The sequence below is a fragment of the Ceratocystis lukuohia genome (genome assembly GCF_044167205.1).
Source record: "Ceratocystis lukuohia strain C4212 chromosome Unknown Supercontig6_pilon, whole genome shotgun sequence".
Taxonomy (NCBI): domain Eukaryota; kingdom Fungi; phylum Ascomycota; class Sordariomycetes; order Microascales; family Ceratocystidaceae; genus Ceratocystis; species Ceratocystis lukuohia.
The window spans coordinates 795,121-810,069 of NW_027263525.1; the positions used below are offsets into that span (position 1 = coordinate 795,121).

The window sequence follows — 14,949 nt, forward strand, 5'->3', positions numbered from 1 at the left end:
GCGGTGCTCTGTTGCCAGTTCTTGGCATCCTAACTTAGCCTGGGCATCGGCTAGCTCATTGCCTTTAATGCCCATGTGTCCTGGGACTCATAGCACTCGGGCGAGCCTTCCGGGTGTCTTGTCTGCCCAGGCTTTTAGGATTTGTCTTGTCTCGTCCACCGCTTCCTTTAGTAGCCGCGCATACGCAGTTATTTATATATACCCTTTTATGATCGTGAGTTCTCGTTCAATAACATCCTCATTAGTGTAGTGGTGATCATACCTGCTTGTCACGCAGGTGACCTGGGTTCGATTCCCAGATGGGGAGATTCTTTTTGCACCCATTGCATAGACACAAAATGAGATAGTTAGATACCCTGAATAGTATTTATAGTATTAATATCGTGTCCAAGTTTTGTATAGATAACAGTTTGCAAATATCAGAGCCAGTCGTAACTAAAAAGAGCAAGTCAAATATATAATTAAAATGAATCTTTATAAAAAAACAAGCTTGTTTAACTTGAGGAAGACCTTAGTTATAAGAGTGTGTATCATGTTGCGTGTACGCCTAGTATCGCATGAAAGAGAAGAAAATTTAAGATAAAAAAACAAAACTCGGTTGTCTCAGGCCAGCCGAGAAACCACCGGCGCTGTGCTAGAAAGAAAAAAAAAGAACACAGAAAAAAACAATAAAGTGCGATTGTCAAGCGTAAGCTAGGAGAAGTTTTGGGGGTTCACGATAGTTGCAAAGGCCAAAGCGACGTTTCCAAAAAAGAATGATACCAAAAAGTACCAATAAATAAAGAAAGAGAAAAGAAAAAGAGACAACTTCGGTTAAAGAAAAGAAGAGGATGACAGGAAGTATGACCAAGCCCATCTGCAGTCCATGCACTCTTGATGAGAGGAGAGGAAGAATCGGGAGAACAAGGAATTTTCACAGATACACGGAAGACCAGTGTGCGAAAGGGGAAGAGACCCGAGAAGGGACTGGCCCATAGCAGGACACAGCGCTGCAAGCCACCTATAAGCAAGTCTCCCATTGTAGACCACACTAGGCCACATGCATGTCCAAGCAACTGACAATGCCGGTGATTTCCGCCCATGCAGAGCTGTGTTTGCACAGCACATATGGCTCGAGATGCCGCTCGCAGCGCCCATCCACCGCTCCGCCATCCTCCTTGGCCCAACTATCGTGAACACAAGAACATGCAGGTCAGGGCGGCCCTAAGCCTGCATCAGTCTAGGACCAAGTCTTATTTACCCCCACCTGCTGCAATGCATTGTACTCCGGGCCTGATCATGAGCCATCCAGAAAAAAAAAAAGGGCTCATAAAAAACGGAGATATGGCACAATGCCACTGGAAGTGGAGAAACCTGATGAGTGAGGAGATAGCAACAACGAGCTACATAGAATATAGTCTTGGGCTCATATTCAAATCAAGGACCCTCACAGGTCAGACGGCACAAGGGTGGCACATCTAATTGATGGTTTGGCTGCATCCCGCAGCAAAATACGGACACAACAAAAATCGGTACATGGAAGGCCGTGCGGTGCAGTGCAGTGCAGTGCAGTATGTTCCAAGACAAGCGGGGATGGGCAATCTGCCAGCTGCATCAACAAACCACCAAACTTGATTGGACAGAAAACCTAAGGCAGTCTCTCAGCCTAGGTTTATCTACTGAGAGTGGCCGTAAAGACAAAGCTTGACTTATGAACAGCAGAAGAAGCTTTAGCCTCCGCTCCAACAGTTCATCTATCGGAGTCGCATTGGTAATATGACAATATACCACGCTCTGTATAAACAAGAGTGTATGCAGGCACTTTGGAGAACTGGCGAACAAATGGGCAGTGATTTCCACACTGGTATTCCCATGTCGCAAGAATATGACGGAGGTAAGGTAACAAAGCTAAGAATGCATCAACTGCTAGCTTGTGCTTCAGAATGTGCTCCAGTTCCAGTCACGAGGTACGCTCTGGGCGACCTCTTGGCTGCTAGTAGTAGGTTTAAAAAAGCCATTCTGGGGCATAGGAGAGGGCACAACAGGGCTCTGAGAAATAACCTCAGACTCGGTAGAAGCAGTCGAGTTAGAGGGGCTGTTGCTGTTGCGGTTCTTCCAACTCTGGAACTCGTCAAAGCAGTGGCGGCACGAACGGCTCATTGAGGCGCGAGGATTATAGTTGGCATCCTGATCCAAAGGCACCTCAAGGCTAGAGTGAGGATCACAGAAGATATTGCCACAGCGGCGGCAGTGGTGTCTACGGGTGAAGTAGCTAAAGGTCTTTTTACAGACAGGGTCGTCGCAGGTTGTAACAGCAGTATCGGGCTATAAAGAAAAGTCGGAGTATGGCATTAGTAATTAAGCCTAATACGGACGAACGGAACAAGGGCAAGAATGTAGGCAGCGAGTAACAGGAAGAGGGGTTTAGATCAGGTGTCGCGTTCAAGCCTGTCTTATTCATGCCCAGCTCTACCTTTGCCTCAGCAAAAGACGCATAAAAACGAGTAGCCTGGTCGCATGCTGACAAAGACAGGAGAACATGTGTAAAGACATAGAAATACCAAAACTTTGTAAAGAGAAATGAAATCACTCACCTTCCAGTGCTTACGCGTAGGCTCGGAGGTAACTTCAGGAAAGGCCTCCATAGCCCATTCGTCATCGCTACATCTGCTATCCTGCGTTGAGCGACGACGACCAAGTCGAGGCAACGCATAGCTAGCTAGATTCAAAATGCTATTGCGACGCTCCTTGACATAGCCATCGTTAGATGAATTTGAGCCATGGGAGCTAGAAACGTCGACTGGTGGCTGCTGAAGCTGCTGTTGCTGGTCCAGCTTCTGGTTCTCCTGAATGGGAGACTGGACCTGAGTGATTTGAAGCTGAGAGCGACGGGTCTTCTTGGAGGGGAACAAATTGGGGCGTAAAACAGCAGGCATGTACACAGGCAGCGCGCCGTCGCGGCGGCTAGAATTGTTTTGAGGGGAAACAGGTGTGCTGCCATTGGTGTTTGACGGGTTGGTATTTGAGCCGCTAGTGCTTAGAGGAGAGATCTGGCGAGAGTCGCGGGGGGCAGAAGGCATATTTTGGAAAGATTGTGAGCGAGAATGACGACCATGTTGTGTATGTGCACTCTGGGGTGGCAGTTGTGGTTGTGGCTGGTGCTGGTGCTGTGTCTGGGTGCGAACAGTGTGTGCAGCATGGAGGTTGTTGAGAAGGCCGTATTGTTGCGCATCGGGAACCATAGGCATGATGAGGTTTGTGTTTCCAGCCCCCATATGGGTGGAATTACGGACATGCGTAGCAACCATATTCATGGTTACGGTTGGAAATAGCGAATAGGATGGGAGGATGGTGAGATGAGGAATTGAGGGTATAAGATCAGAGACAGCAGTGCTTTGTAGCTAAGCAGATAGAAACCATAAAACCCAGGCGTTTGTTTTTCGTGTTATCAAACTTCCCAAAAGAAAAAAAAGAAAAGAAACAAAAGCTGTGATTACAACGAGGCTTAAGGCAACGCAAGCGTCAGAAACTTGCGGGGACAAGTTTACCTTTATGTGTGATTATGGATGTAAACGCGTGGTTGGAAACGAGAAGAGCCTAGTGCGGATTTGGTTCGAATGGATGTATGAATCTGAATCCAACGTATCTTTAGCGTCAAGACGGTGAGGACCGAGACTAGAGGCAAAGGTAAAATAATATTCTAGGAGGGCGAAAAAAGAATAAGAAAAGAAAAGACAGAGATAAAAGAATTAAGTCGAGAGCAAGAGCGAATAGAGCGAGGGGAGCGTAGACGAAAGTAGATTAAATAGGTAAAGTTGAGAGTCGAGTAGTACCAAAAGCGACGAGACCGGTATTAAATAAAAGAGGAATGGGATTAAAGAGCAGAGAGTGGAAAGGGAGAGGTAGAGAGAGATATGGTGAGACTGGACAACTAATTGACAGGTAGGTTGGCGAAGAATGGGAGGATGAAGAAGTGGGATTCAGCTTATGGGCGAGAATAAGGCAGGAAGAAGTGAGTTATAATGACGAACTTGATGTGGAAAAAGAAGAAGAGAAGAGCGAAATCACAAGCAAAGCTAAAGCAAGGCGGGTGGTGGACAGACGGAGAGTTAAAGAGGAAATTAAAAGTGGGGATAAGAGTAGACAGGCAAGTAGAAACAAGCAGTCAGACACAAACCAGGCAGGAGCAAGAACGACCAGAACAAACGGATGTTATCAGAAGCACAAGTGGAAAGCACACGACAGCAAGGCAAAAAAAGGTAAAAGCAAAGGCAACAGAGACAGGGGAGGGAGGGAGTCCAAGCAGCTGGGAAGGTGCTCAAAGACAACGACAGGGTCCTGATTGGACAGAAAGGTAGGCTAAAGGCAAACGCAGAGTTGATGCAAAATGCAGGCAGTTACCCAGGAGCAAGACAGACAGAAAGCGGGACGAGATAGTAGGGCGCTATAAAACGAGAATGAAGGGTGCCCTGCGAGTTGCCATGTTCCATGCTTGCTCATGCTTGCTCTTCTTGCTTTCGTTATCTCTCCTTCTATGTTATTAAGAGCCTCTTTTCTCTTCCTCCTTGATTCCTGCGACCTTCCTTCTCTTTCTCACTTTTTGCTCCCTGCTGTAAAAAGAACAGGAAGCCTTCCCCGTAGCAACCCAGGGCCTATAGAGCCCATAGCCCACAAGCACGTAATGAAAGCCCACAGCCTACAAGATCCCACAGCCTACAGAGCCTAGAACTTATCCGCCCAGCCAAGAACAGGCAAGCTACGGCCACCCACTCCAGAACAGGAAAGGGTAGGCTGTAGATGTGGGGCTGAAACATGTGCTGGCTCTCGTGAGGTAGGCCACCGAAGCTTTAGGCTTTACAGGCTCTAGGCTCTGAGGCTTCTGTTTTTAGGGCAGGCTTGCAGGCCTGCCAGGCCCTATTGTTGTCCAATGACCCCATCTCCTTCGTCATCCGGACTTGATTTTATCGCAATTTTTTTTTTTTTCCTTTTCTCTATCGCCGTCCCTCCATCAAGCGCCCAGTCTTACATCTGATTCATGCACGGCTGTATGCTATATGCACGAATGAATGGAAGAGTAAGTGAAGGAATGACAAAAAGAAGGGAAAAAAAAAAGAGTTGGTGAACAGATGAGAAAGCAGACATGTTTAAGATGTACGAGATCTCTGTACACACACGCACACAGTAGCAGCCCCAGCCAGCTCAAATCTCGATCTTGGTCTGCAACATTGACTTGGCACTACATCCATCCGTCTGTCTGCCTACCCTCCCCTCACCCTGCCTAGTCTCGGGCTTTGATGTGCAACTTAGTACAGACCTCCGAGTGCGTACCATGTCTCGGTCTCTAAATTACGGGTCATCTAAGAAGCCCCCTCCCCAGCTATCCAGCAACTCACGCTAGCAGAACCGTCATTTGCATGTTTGTCTTCCTTTTGACCTAACTTCTTGCCATGCCAGTTTGCTAATCTAGGCCCAAGCAGGCCGCTCACACTAGTCTTCTCCCACTGTGGCCCCCATCCGGCCCTCCTAAAGCATCTTCCGGCAAATCAGACAAAAGGCCCGTCTTGAACCTCAACCAGCGCTCCCAAAATAATGAAGGATTCTTTCTGCTCTCCCAAAAGTCCATCTTTGCTATCTTTGGTCGATGTCAAACTCCCAATTTCTGCCTTCCTCCCGGGGATGTTCCCAGTTGTTCTCCAGCCAACGGTAGTCCGCAATTAGCAAGCGGCAAGCATGAGCCAGGTCAGGCGCAAAGCTCCCAGCGGTCAGTGAAGCTCGGATTAGTGATGGCGATGGCGATGGCGATGGGCAGCAGACAAGCTACCAGTTGGCCTTTGCCCTCTTCCACTTGAGACTAGAAGAAAAAAAAAAGAAGACAGGTAGTCTAGAACCGCAGGAGAAGGAGAGAAAACTGATAAGGGAGAGGGGGGCTGAGTTTGTGAGAGAGAAGACAAAATAAACTTTAGACGAACCAACCACAGCAATAACAACGACGACAACGACAACGACAACAACAACAATAACAACAACGGATTGACAACTTATAGCTACAACCGACTGCAACCAACATCTCCCCCATAATGCATTCTTCTGTCCTCGTCTTTTCTTTCTTGTTTCAGGCCGCTAATAGGAAAATAAACGAGAATCAAGAATTACCTCGTAGGAAATCCTATAACCCGCACCACCCTCAAAATCAGAGTGTTTGTGTTGTGTGTCCTTCCTACAGCAGGGCCAAGGCCAAAGGCCAAGCAAGCTCTCAAAGACTAGTAGTAATCAAGCCACGAGCAAGGAGACAAGGCGAGGGATGGGAGTTTTGCCTGGTCTTGTTCTGGAACAGAAGAAAAAGAAAAGGAATAGACCATCTGTTTATTCAAGGGGGGAGTCTTTATGACGACGTGGTTTGTTCGTTACGCTTCTTCTCCTTACCCTCCCCAGGCTGTCTCTGTTATCCCTTCACTTTCATTGATCCCTTGTCAATGCAAGGGGGGAAGAGTGGGGGGGAGGTCTCGTTGCAACTAGCAGCCTCATTCTTTAGTTTTTAGTCTTCGTTCTCCGTTTTCGTAATTTATGATCATCACATGAGGCAAGAAAAAAGCCAGCACTCATCAAAGTCTCGAAACCCCCCAAGCCCCAAGCCTCAAGCTTGAGAATATCAACTTCCTTCTATCCTTCCTCCGGACCCGCGGTGCAAACATCCCACGTAAGTCAAAGCCCTAATCCCCTTCACCTCTTCCTCTCCTCCCTAATCCCCCGTGCTCTCTCGGCTGGCCGCCTGCCTCTGCCTTATTTTATTTTTTGTTTGTACATGGCTTCTTCTATCTTGTCTTATCCTATGCTTGTACTTAGTATCAAGCAGAAGCAGCAGGTATAAAATAACGAGGCATATAGACAAGCCCCCCCTTTGTCTTCCTTCTTCTCTCCTCCCCATGCGTCATTCTTAGGCGGTCGTGTTGGTGACGCTTGGGCCATATACAAGGGTGGGCAGAGAAAAACAAGGTAGAGGAGAAAAAAGAGTAGAAGGTATCAGCAAAGGAAAACAGGGCTTGGCTCTTAGTTTTGGCCCACTTGAAATTCTGGCTGTTGACCTGCATGTAGCTTATTATTTGCCTGGTCTCATGATCGTGACAATTTAACTTACTAGCGTTTGCCCCACAGTCTCTATCTTAACCCTACGATGTGGTGTTAACCCTACTATCTTACTCATTCTCGTACACACAACTCACGACAGCCAGCTCTGCCCAGCGGCTTAGGCGAGAACTAGACAATAAACGGTATCGTTTCTGCACATCAAATAAATCTAAATATACACATATATAAGTCATAGTGCATCATCGTCTTCCTGACTAGGTGCCTGTTAACTAGAGCCTTCGATCTTAAAGTGGCTGGATTAGTCTATTTAGTGCATAATACTAGCAGCGAGCGGCATACATCTCAAAAGACCTAGTCTCTCTGCATAGGGAACAAGGCGAGGGATGGCTCTGGCTCGAACTAACTAGTTGACAGGACATCCGTAGGAAAGGGCCAGAGCGAAATATGGCACGTGAGCTCATTGCTATCAAGATGAAAGATAGAGATAGAGAGACTTGCTTTAACCGATAATCCTGAAGAGATAGGTTAGATCGATCCGGCTCCAATGCTGTCATGCCGAGCTTAGCGCTGGGTCTAATCTACAAATCGGCGCTGCATTTACTTAGTGCAGCCACAAGTTTGCTAAATTTGCCTGTCTAAATGATTTTCCTGACTGGCTTAATCGCATGCACAGCACGCATGCTGCTTGATCTCTCACCGCCCGAGTAGATTTGGCTATTGAAGGGCAGACTTTATAAAAGAGGCCAGGCAAGGGTCGAGTCAAATGCTAAGCGGATTTTGCAGCTGTAAATGTATGGTCGGATCATTCGTGCAGGTTGTCGGTAGACTTCAGATGCGGCCGGTCTGACGGGCGAATGTATATGGATGTATATTCACAAATATAGATGTACTTGCATGTCTCAGGTACGTACTAGCCGTCACTATTTAGATGTATGCATGCATGCTTGTACTTACGTGTACATGTCGTGCATACGGCACCAATTAGTTAACCTACCTATACATCACCCGTGTAGTGTAGTATACATGGCGGATATGACTAGAAAAGAGGGCGACTGCACAGATGGCACATCTTATATATTGTCTTATATAGTAATTACGACGAACAATGACAGTGAAGCGTTGACGTGGACTTGCAGTCGGTGAAGCAAAAAGCCTATTTGTAAATACATCCTCAGGCAAGATAACGGGTTGATTGCCAGTACAATAGTAAGTGTCTTGTTACTACATGTGCAAGATTTTGCTTGTCAGTAGCACAGAAGGACTTTTGTGTGGAGGACAGCCAAAAGGAACTGGACTGAGGGGGATCCAGTGATTATGCTTATTTGGTTGGCTATTCATGCGGAGTCAAAGATACACAGAACAACTTTTGTGAATTGTGTGTGGTAGGGCATGATAGTTGGATGGTTTTAAAAAAAAAAAAAACCTATATAACCCTTGTCAAAAGCGAGACAGCAAGGGTATGGATGATGACATAAGCAGCGAGACCCGATCCGTCGGACGTTCGTTTAATTGCTCGGCCGCGCTGTTATCGCAGGGCGCTGATTGGCTGCTTGTTTAAGGCCGTTGACGTAAGTTTTGTATGAATAAGGCTTCTGACGTGCTCTTGACCAATCAGAATAAGATGTCGAAAATCAAGCCACTAACGAATAGTGATGCAAGAAAAAATTAAGACAATAAAAGATAAAAAAAGAGTATAAATGTGCAGAGGCACATTAAACGACGAACGGCGAAAAAAAAATAAAAATGGTGCTTGAAGCGCACAAAAGTAAAGCGCAAAAGGCTCACCGCCAGTCTCGAGGGATTTCCTGCACGTGGTCTTTGCTTTTCTAGGTTGTAGCAGGAAAGCCACAAAGCAAGAATTTTGTTGGATGCAAAGACTCTGTCTCTATAATTGGCAACTAAAGGGGAAGGGGGGGGATGTACTTCTTGCGTAGGCGTAGATGACGTTGTATGTGTACATGCATGTTGCAGTATACCTTGGGGTTGCATTATATTGGAATCATCAATGTAGTATGCGTAGTATATACTTATATGATAACTGTACAGTTTCGAGGGTAGTCATGTTGTGTTATAGATCCGGGTATGTCTGATATAGCCCGTGTTGCTGTCCACACACAGGCGCTTTATATTAAGTATGCTGTAATGGGACAAGTTTACGGTGGTGCTTAAGAGATATTTGACTATTGACTTTTCCTGAAGTTACGTGGGGGTACAGAGAGAACAAGAATTGAAGGAGCGGAATTATAAACAACTAGTAACAATAACAGAGGGAGGAGCATCACATGCATGTCAGAGATGCAGTTTGATAATGTCTCAAGACATTGTTTATCAATATTACGAAGCTGGATGAACACAAAAAGTGAGCTACAAGAGAAAAAGAGGAAAAAATAGAGCGAATAAAGGAAAAAAAAAAAAAAAAAAGGGCAATGGCAAGACTGCCACTAGGGAAGGTTGTGGCCACAACGGATAATTAGCAGGCAAACCCCCCAAGTTCTAAGCCACCAACAAGCCCCTATAGAAGAACAACCCGACAGCTAGTATCGCAACATCAGACGAGGGGGAGGGATGGCGTACGTAGTTTCCTTCTTCATTTTTACAAAGCCAACACGCGAATTCAACGAACCGGCTCAGCGAAACAATCACCCACCGGACCGGGTCGTCGACGGAGTTTCTTTGTTGGCCTTGTTTAGCTTTAACGCCATGGAATGGGCAAGCTAGACTGGAAGAAAGCGCTACTGCTACTATGTCGCGTGTAGTAGATAAAAGGCCCCCCTACAACAGCGTGATGGAGAAGCCGCTAGCTTAGTGGGAAGGCTCGACTTGGTAAGCCGCACCGAAGCTCGACGAAACTTGCGGGAATAGGGAGGAAAAGAGCATGAAACATGGATGTTGAGGGGGCCTTCGTTTCGACTTTTCCTTACAGCCCTTACGAGGCCCTCTTCGGCCTCTTGAGAGGGAGGGAGGTAAGAGATTCTTGTTCTTGCTTTGTTTACTAATGGCTCTTAAGAGAGAGGGCCCGAAACTGACCAATCAGGGCATACGCATAAACACAGAGGGAAAGAGCAAATGGGAGGCCGAGGGGCTATGCTTTGCCCCGCATTTTGGATCATCATCCCTTCCCTGTTAAAGAAAGAGAAAAGCGGGGGGGGGGGGGCAGCAACATGATTATCATTGATCCCGCTTCTTGCTATGATCGCTGTGTCTTTGTCACTTCACAGAACATAGAAAGCTGTAGGATATTGTACATGTTTTTGCTCCTGTTTGTAGTAGTGTATCATATAATTCAACAGAATCTCGGCTTGAATCGGTAGTCTCTGTCTAGACCCGGCCATAGTTAGTATAGCGTTGCATTTCAGGCCCTCCTTCTCCTCCTGGCCGTTTCCCCTCTTCCTTGTGACCACCTCCATTTGCCTCCACCCTTGTCTCACAATTCCCATCGTCCACTCTTTCCACCCTCCTTGAGAACTACGCGTAATCCCTCAACGATCATCTCTTTGTCAACAGCCTTGCACATGTCGTAGACAGTCAGGGCTGCTGTTGAGGCGGCCGTGAGTGCCTCCATCTCGACGCCCGTTTTGTTGTCGCACGTGACTGTAGCCTTGACATGGAGAACATGCGGGTGAGAGGAAATGGAAGTGGGCGGGGATGTGCACGGTGTGGTCGCTCTTTTGTGCCCCTCTTTGTCATTGCTCTCGCCATTGGCATTGTCGCCACTTCCACCAAGCTGCAGGTCTACAGCAACATGCGAGAGTGCCAGTGGGTGACATAGAGGGATCAAGTCGGCTGTGCGTTTAGCTGCCATAATCCCCGCGATACGTGCCACACCTAGTACATCTCCCTTATTGACAGCATTTGCTGCAATGAGCCGTGGTGCCATGGCAGACGAAAAGACTACACGGCAGACGGCCACAGCTGTGCGAGTAGTTACAGCTTTGTGTGAGATAGAAACCATTTGCGCACTGCCTGAGGCCGAGACGTGGGTGAGCTCAGGTGTTGGGGGTGCAGGAGGCGGCAATAATGTAGACAGGGTGCTAGTCGGAGTGGAGCCGGAAGCTGATCTGCATGGGGAGTCATGTTTGGGTTCGGCGGGGCTGCTTGTTTTATTGTGGCTGGTTTTCATGTAGCAGTGGGTTGTTGAAAAGTGTTGAATTCGGCCGACAAATTGAAGAGGGGAGCGCGACGATTTGTAAGAGGGCCGCAGCCAAGATGCTGGCTGATAGCTTAGAGATGGAAGTGGGCGGTCTACAGCACCAATTTGTTAAGCTTTACGGACTTGGCTTTGATAGATGGAGAGAGTATGTAGATGTGTATTGAAGAGAAATAGCCAGCCAAGGTACTCCAAGACGCCAAAATATTGCAGAAAAAGAAAGACAAAGAGGACTCTGTGCTTGAATTCACCCACCTATTAGTATCATTGGCCTGTTCTTAATATGCTCCAGTTCGCCAATTCCCGCATGCTTTTCCTTCTTGCGCCTGACAGCCTGGCCAATCACATGCAAGAGCTGGTTTTCAATCGCGGATAAAGCTTGTAGCTCTGTAGAAGAAGCAGATCCGTTCTGAGCTGTCGTGAGCGACGCAGCTTTTCTCAAAGTCTTTAGAGCGTTATCGTCAATGGGATCGCCGCTGTTAGCCTGCCGCAGCACGTCACGGAGCGAAACCTCGGCATTGCCAAAAAGGCAAACTTTGAGATTGCCGTCGCTTGTGATACGCAGGCGGTTGCACGAGCCGCAAAAGTTGTGTGTCATGCTAGTAATGAAGCCTAACCGGCCAACGTGACCTGGCACCTGCCACGTCTTACTAGTGTCATTGGCATGACCACGAACAGCATGGACATCTGGGTGCACACGACGGATTATATCTAGCATGTCTGCATAGCTGAGCATTTTGGCCTTGTTCCAGCGGTTGCCATCAAACGGCATGTATTCGATGAAGCGCACTTCAAGATTGTGCGAACGGGTCAACTCGACAAAAGGGAGTATCTCACGGTCGTTGACACCGCGAATCACGACACAGTTGATCTTGAGTTTAAGCTTTGGCATACCGGTCTCTTGCTGGGAGGCGTGGTTTATGGCAAGTACGCGGTCGATGCTCCTTTGCACAGCATCAAAGCCTTTGCGACGCGTCATGATCTGGAACTGTAGCGGGTCTAGCGTGTCAAGGCTTAGATTGATGCCTGTTAACCCGGCATCAACCATGGCATCGAGCTTGCGGTGTAGTGAAATCCCATTTGTGGTGATGCATAGCTCGCGCAGACCGCGCGATCGTAATGCGCCAATCTGCTGCATCAGTGGGACAATATCGCTCCGTACCGTAGGCTCGCCCCCAGTCAGCCGTATCTTGGTGACGCCCTGTGAGACAAAGAGCGACGAGAGGAGGACAATTTCCGGGGTTGTGAGAATTTTGCGTGGCGGAGATAACGGAACACCTGCTTCAGGCATACAGTATAGACAGCGCAGATTGCAGCGCTCGGTGACAGAGATGCGTAGGTAGTCGTGCTGCCGATTAAAGGTGTCTGTCAGAAAGTCCGAGAAGGGTTTGGCCTCCTTGATCCGGTCTCGATTGCGGGAATGCGGGGTAGAGAGGCTACCGGCCGGAGCCACGGGCAATCCCTCGGCACCGGGTTGGTCTTCCCGGGATACAGCCGGCGACCCATGGCCTTTAGCCAGGCCATCTGGTGGGGGTGGCGTTATTTGTGGCTGAATCCCCTTTGAGGTGTTCGTGTGATAGTAATGCCAAGAGGCGCATTTGCTCTCCCGAAGCGCTGATACGTAGTCGTGTGATAACGCTAGCGGTAGTAAGGCTAGGCTATGATTTCTTTTGCCATATCTGCTGCTGGAGCTGAGACTCCGATTCAGAGATGCAAAGCGATTCATCACGAGGCTCAAGAAGATGAGGCAAGATGAGGAAAGAACAAAAATTTGTTCATGCGTAAGAGAAAAAAAAAGGAAGGAGCATTGCTTTGGGTTGGAGAAACTTGGTTCGTTTTGTGGAAAGCTTGCCGATGAAGAAATGGCACTTGCCTTGTTCGCAATCCGGCGGTGATAAGAACAGTAGGACGGAAGTAAAAGGGACTTGGGGTTTGTGCTGGGGTGTTATATCATTGGCAGCTGATAAAAGGTAGGAAGGTGCTACTTTGGCGTTATCGATAAGAATAAATGCCAACAGCTTCTAGCCTGTTTAATGTCACCAACCTATCTTCTAGGCTTGATTTGGGGTCTGTCTACAGATTCACCCTCGTTGCAAATAAATCATCATGTTTAGCTCGCCGATATTTAAGAGTATGTCTAGTTTTGCCCGTTCAGACTCGTCCAGCTGTGCCTTACCTAGACCTGTCAGACCTGTTCAACTAATCTAACCCTCAGCCTTGTCCTGCTCTCGTCAGCCTCACAGTTTTGCGTTGCTAGCCCTGATGGACTACTGCTAGCTATTCTGCAACAGGCGCGTATCGTTGTGCGTGAGATCAACACGTTGCAGGTTGTCCATGAGATCAGCATTCCTAATGACGCAGCCTCGTCGGCCTTCAGCCTTGTGTGGGCCCCATCTTCGACAAAGGTGCTGCTAGCTGCCGGCGATAAGCTGTTGGTGTATTCGGCATTAGACTCAAGCTTCCAGGCTACAGTCAAAAACCCGGCGTCATCATCGGCTAAGCCGACACACGTGCAGTTTGGACCAACAGATAGCGAAGTTGCTGTGTTTTCGCACTTTGGCCTCAAGCTAGCACTAGTGAACTTGGCCACGTCGTCAGTCGTGGAGGTCACGAACCCCAAGTTCCACCAGCCACCATCCGTATCACGTGGGCTCTCGTTTCGTCCTGGCTCGCATCACCTAGCACTGCTGACGCGGACTAATGGCAAAGACTCCATTAGCATCCATCTTCCGGGGTCGCGAAGTGTTGAGCGCGCCTTTCACCCTGACACTGTTGATGCTCAGGGTGTCTTGTGGGCAAGCAAGGGCCGCTGGTTAATTGTGTGGGAGAGCGCAGCCCATGGCCACAAAATGTTGATGTATACGCCAGACGGTCACTTGTTTAATACGTGGGCCGGACCGCCAGATATTGGTGCCGAGGCGCAACACTTTGATCTTGGAGCAGGAGTGAAGCATTTCCACATGGATAGACTTACTACTAAGGCGGCTGTCTGTGACTACACGCCAACCGTGACTATTATGGATCTAACAATTGGCAGTCAGATGATGAGACTGGCTCACCCGGAAACTGTGACACCGGTAGATACACTACAAGTAAGATCCCAACCCTTGACAAGTGAGAAAAGGCTAGTGGTACTAACAAACATTAGGTTTGGCTAGAACAAGAACAACAGCCCAACAATTTACCTGCATTCACTCGCGCCACACATGCCTTTTCGCCACCCGAACGTACAACCTCCACCACTGCTGCTAGTAGTTCAGATCTGGTCTCGGGCTGCTTCCTCGCCGACTTTGACTGTGTGTCTGGACTGCTGGCCACGGTGACCGAAGCCCATCGCAGCACACTCTGGATCTGGGATCTTAACAGCGTTGATCTGCGTAGTGTCATTATGTTCCACGGCATTGTGTCTAGTGTGGCGTGGCATCCGCTAGTACCCGAGCTTCTACTGATTACATGTACGACCGACTCTACTGCTCCGTCGACTGTGTACGTTTGGGACCCTCTCCTTGGGGGCCCACGCCCTGTGGCCTCTCCCGCTCAACTGCGTAAGCCAACTACCAAGCCTGGGGCCATTGCTGGGCCGAAGAATCGCGCGGCGTGGATTTCTGCACAGACCGAACCGCCGCTGTTGCTCATACATGATGGGGCTAACGGGTTGGTTGTGGCCGTTGGTGATGCAGCATTTGATACAGCTGTGTCATGGGGGATAATTCCCATTTGAGCGCAAAGGTGCTGCA

General features: G+C 48.3%; 3 protein-coding genes across 3 annotated transcripts; 1 reads left to right on the forward strand and 2 right to left on the reverse strand.

Annotated features, from left to right (window-relative positions):
- Positions 1 to 1,917: 1,917 nt before the first annotated feature.
- HOO65_060195 (FYVE-type zinc finger-containing protein C9B6.03) lies at positions 1,918 to 3,227 on the reverse strand (the record flags this gene model as incomplete). Its single annotated transcript, XM_071003913.1, has 2 exons — positions 1,918 to 2,304; positions 2,574 to 3,227. The coding sequence occupies 2 exons, from the start codon at positions 3,225 to 3,227 to the stop codon at positions 1,918 to 1,920; spliced, it is 1,041 nt and encodes a 346-aa protein (XP_070857545.1).
- Positions 3,228 to 10,489: 7,262 nt separating this feature from the next.
- On the reverse strand, positions 10,490 to 12,938 carry HOO65_060196 (Cyclic pyranopterin monophosphate synthase accessory protein; the record flags this gene model as incomplete). Its single annotated transcript, XM_071003705.1, has 2 exons — positions 10,490 to 11,118; positions 11,468 to 12,938. The coding sequence occupies 2 exons, from the start codon at positions 12,936 to 12,938 to the stop codon at positions 10,490 to 10,492; spliced, it is 2,100 nt and encodes a 699-aa protein (XP_070857546.1).
- A 380-nt stretch (positions 12,939 to 13,318) lies between these two features.
- Positions 13,319 to 14,933, forward strand: HOO65_060197 (WD repeat-containing protein WRAP73; the record flags this gene model as incomplete). Its single annotated transcript, XM_071003848.1, has 3 exons — positions 13,319 to 13,343; positions 13,490 to 14,304; positions 14,361 to 14,933. 3 exons carry the CDS (start codon positions 13,319 to 13,321, stop codon positions 14,931 to 14,933), a joined length of 1,413 nt encoding a protein of 470 aa, XP_070857547.1.
- Positions 14,934 to 14,949: the final 16 nt, after the last annotated feature.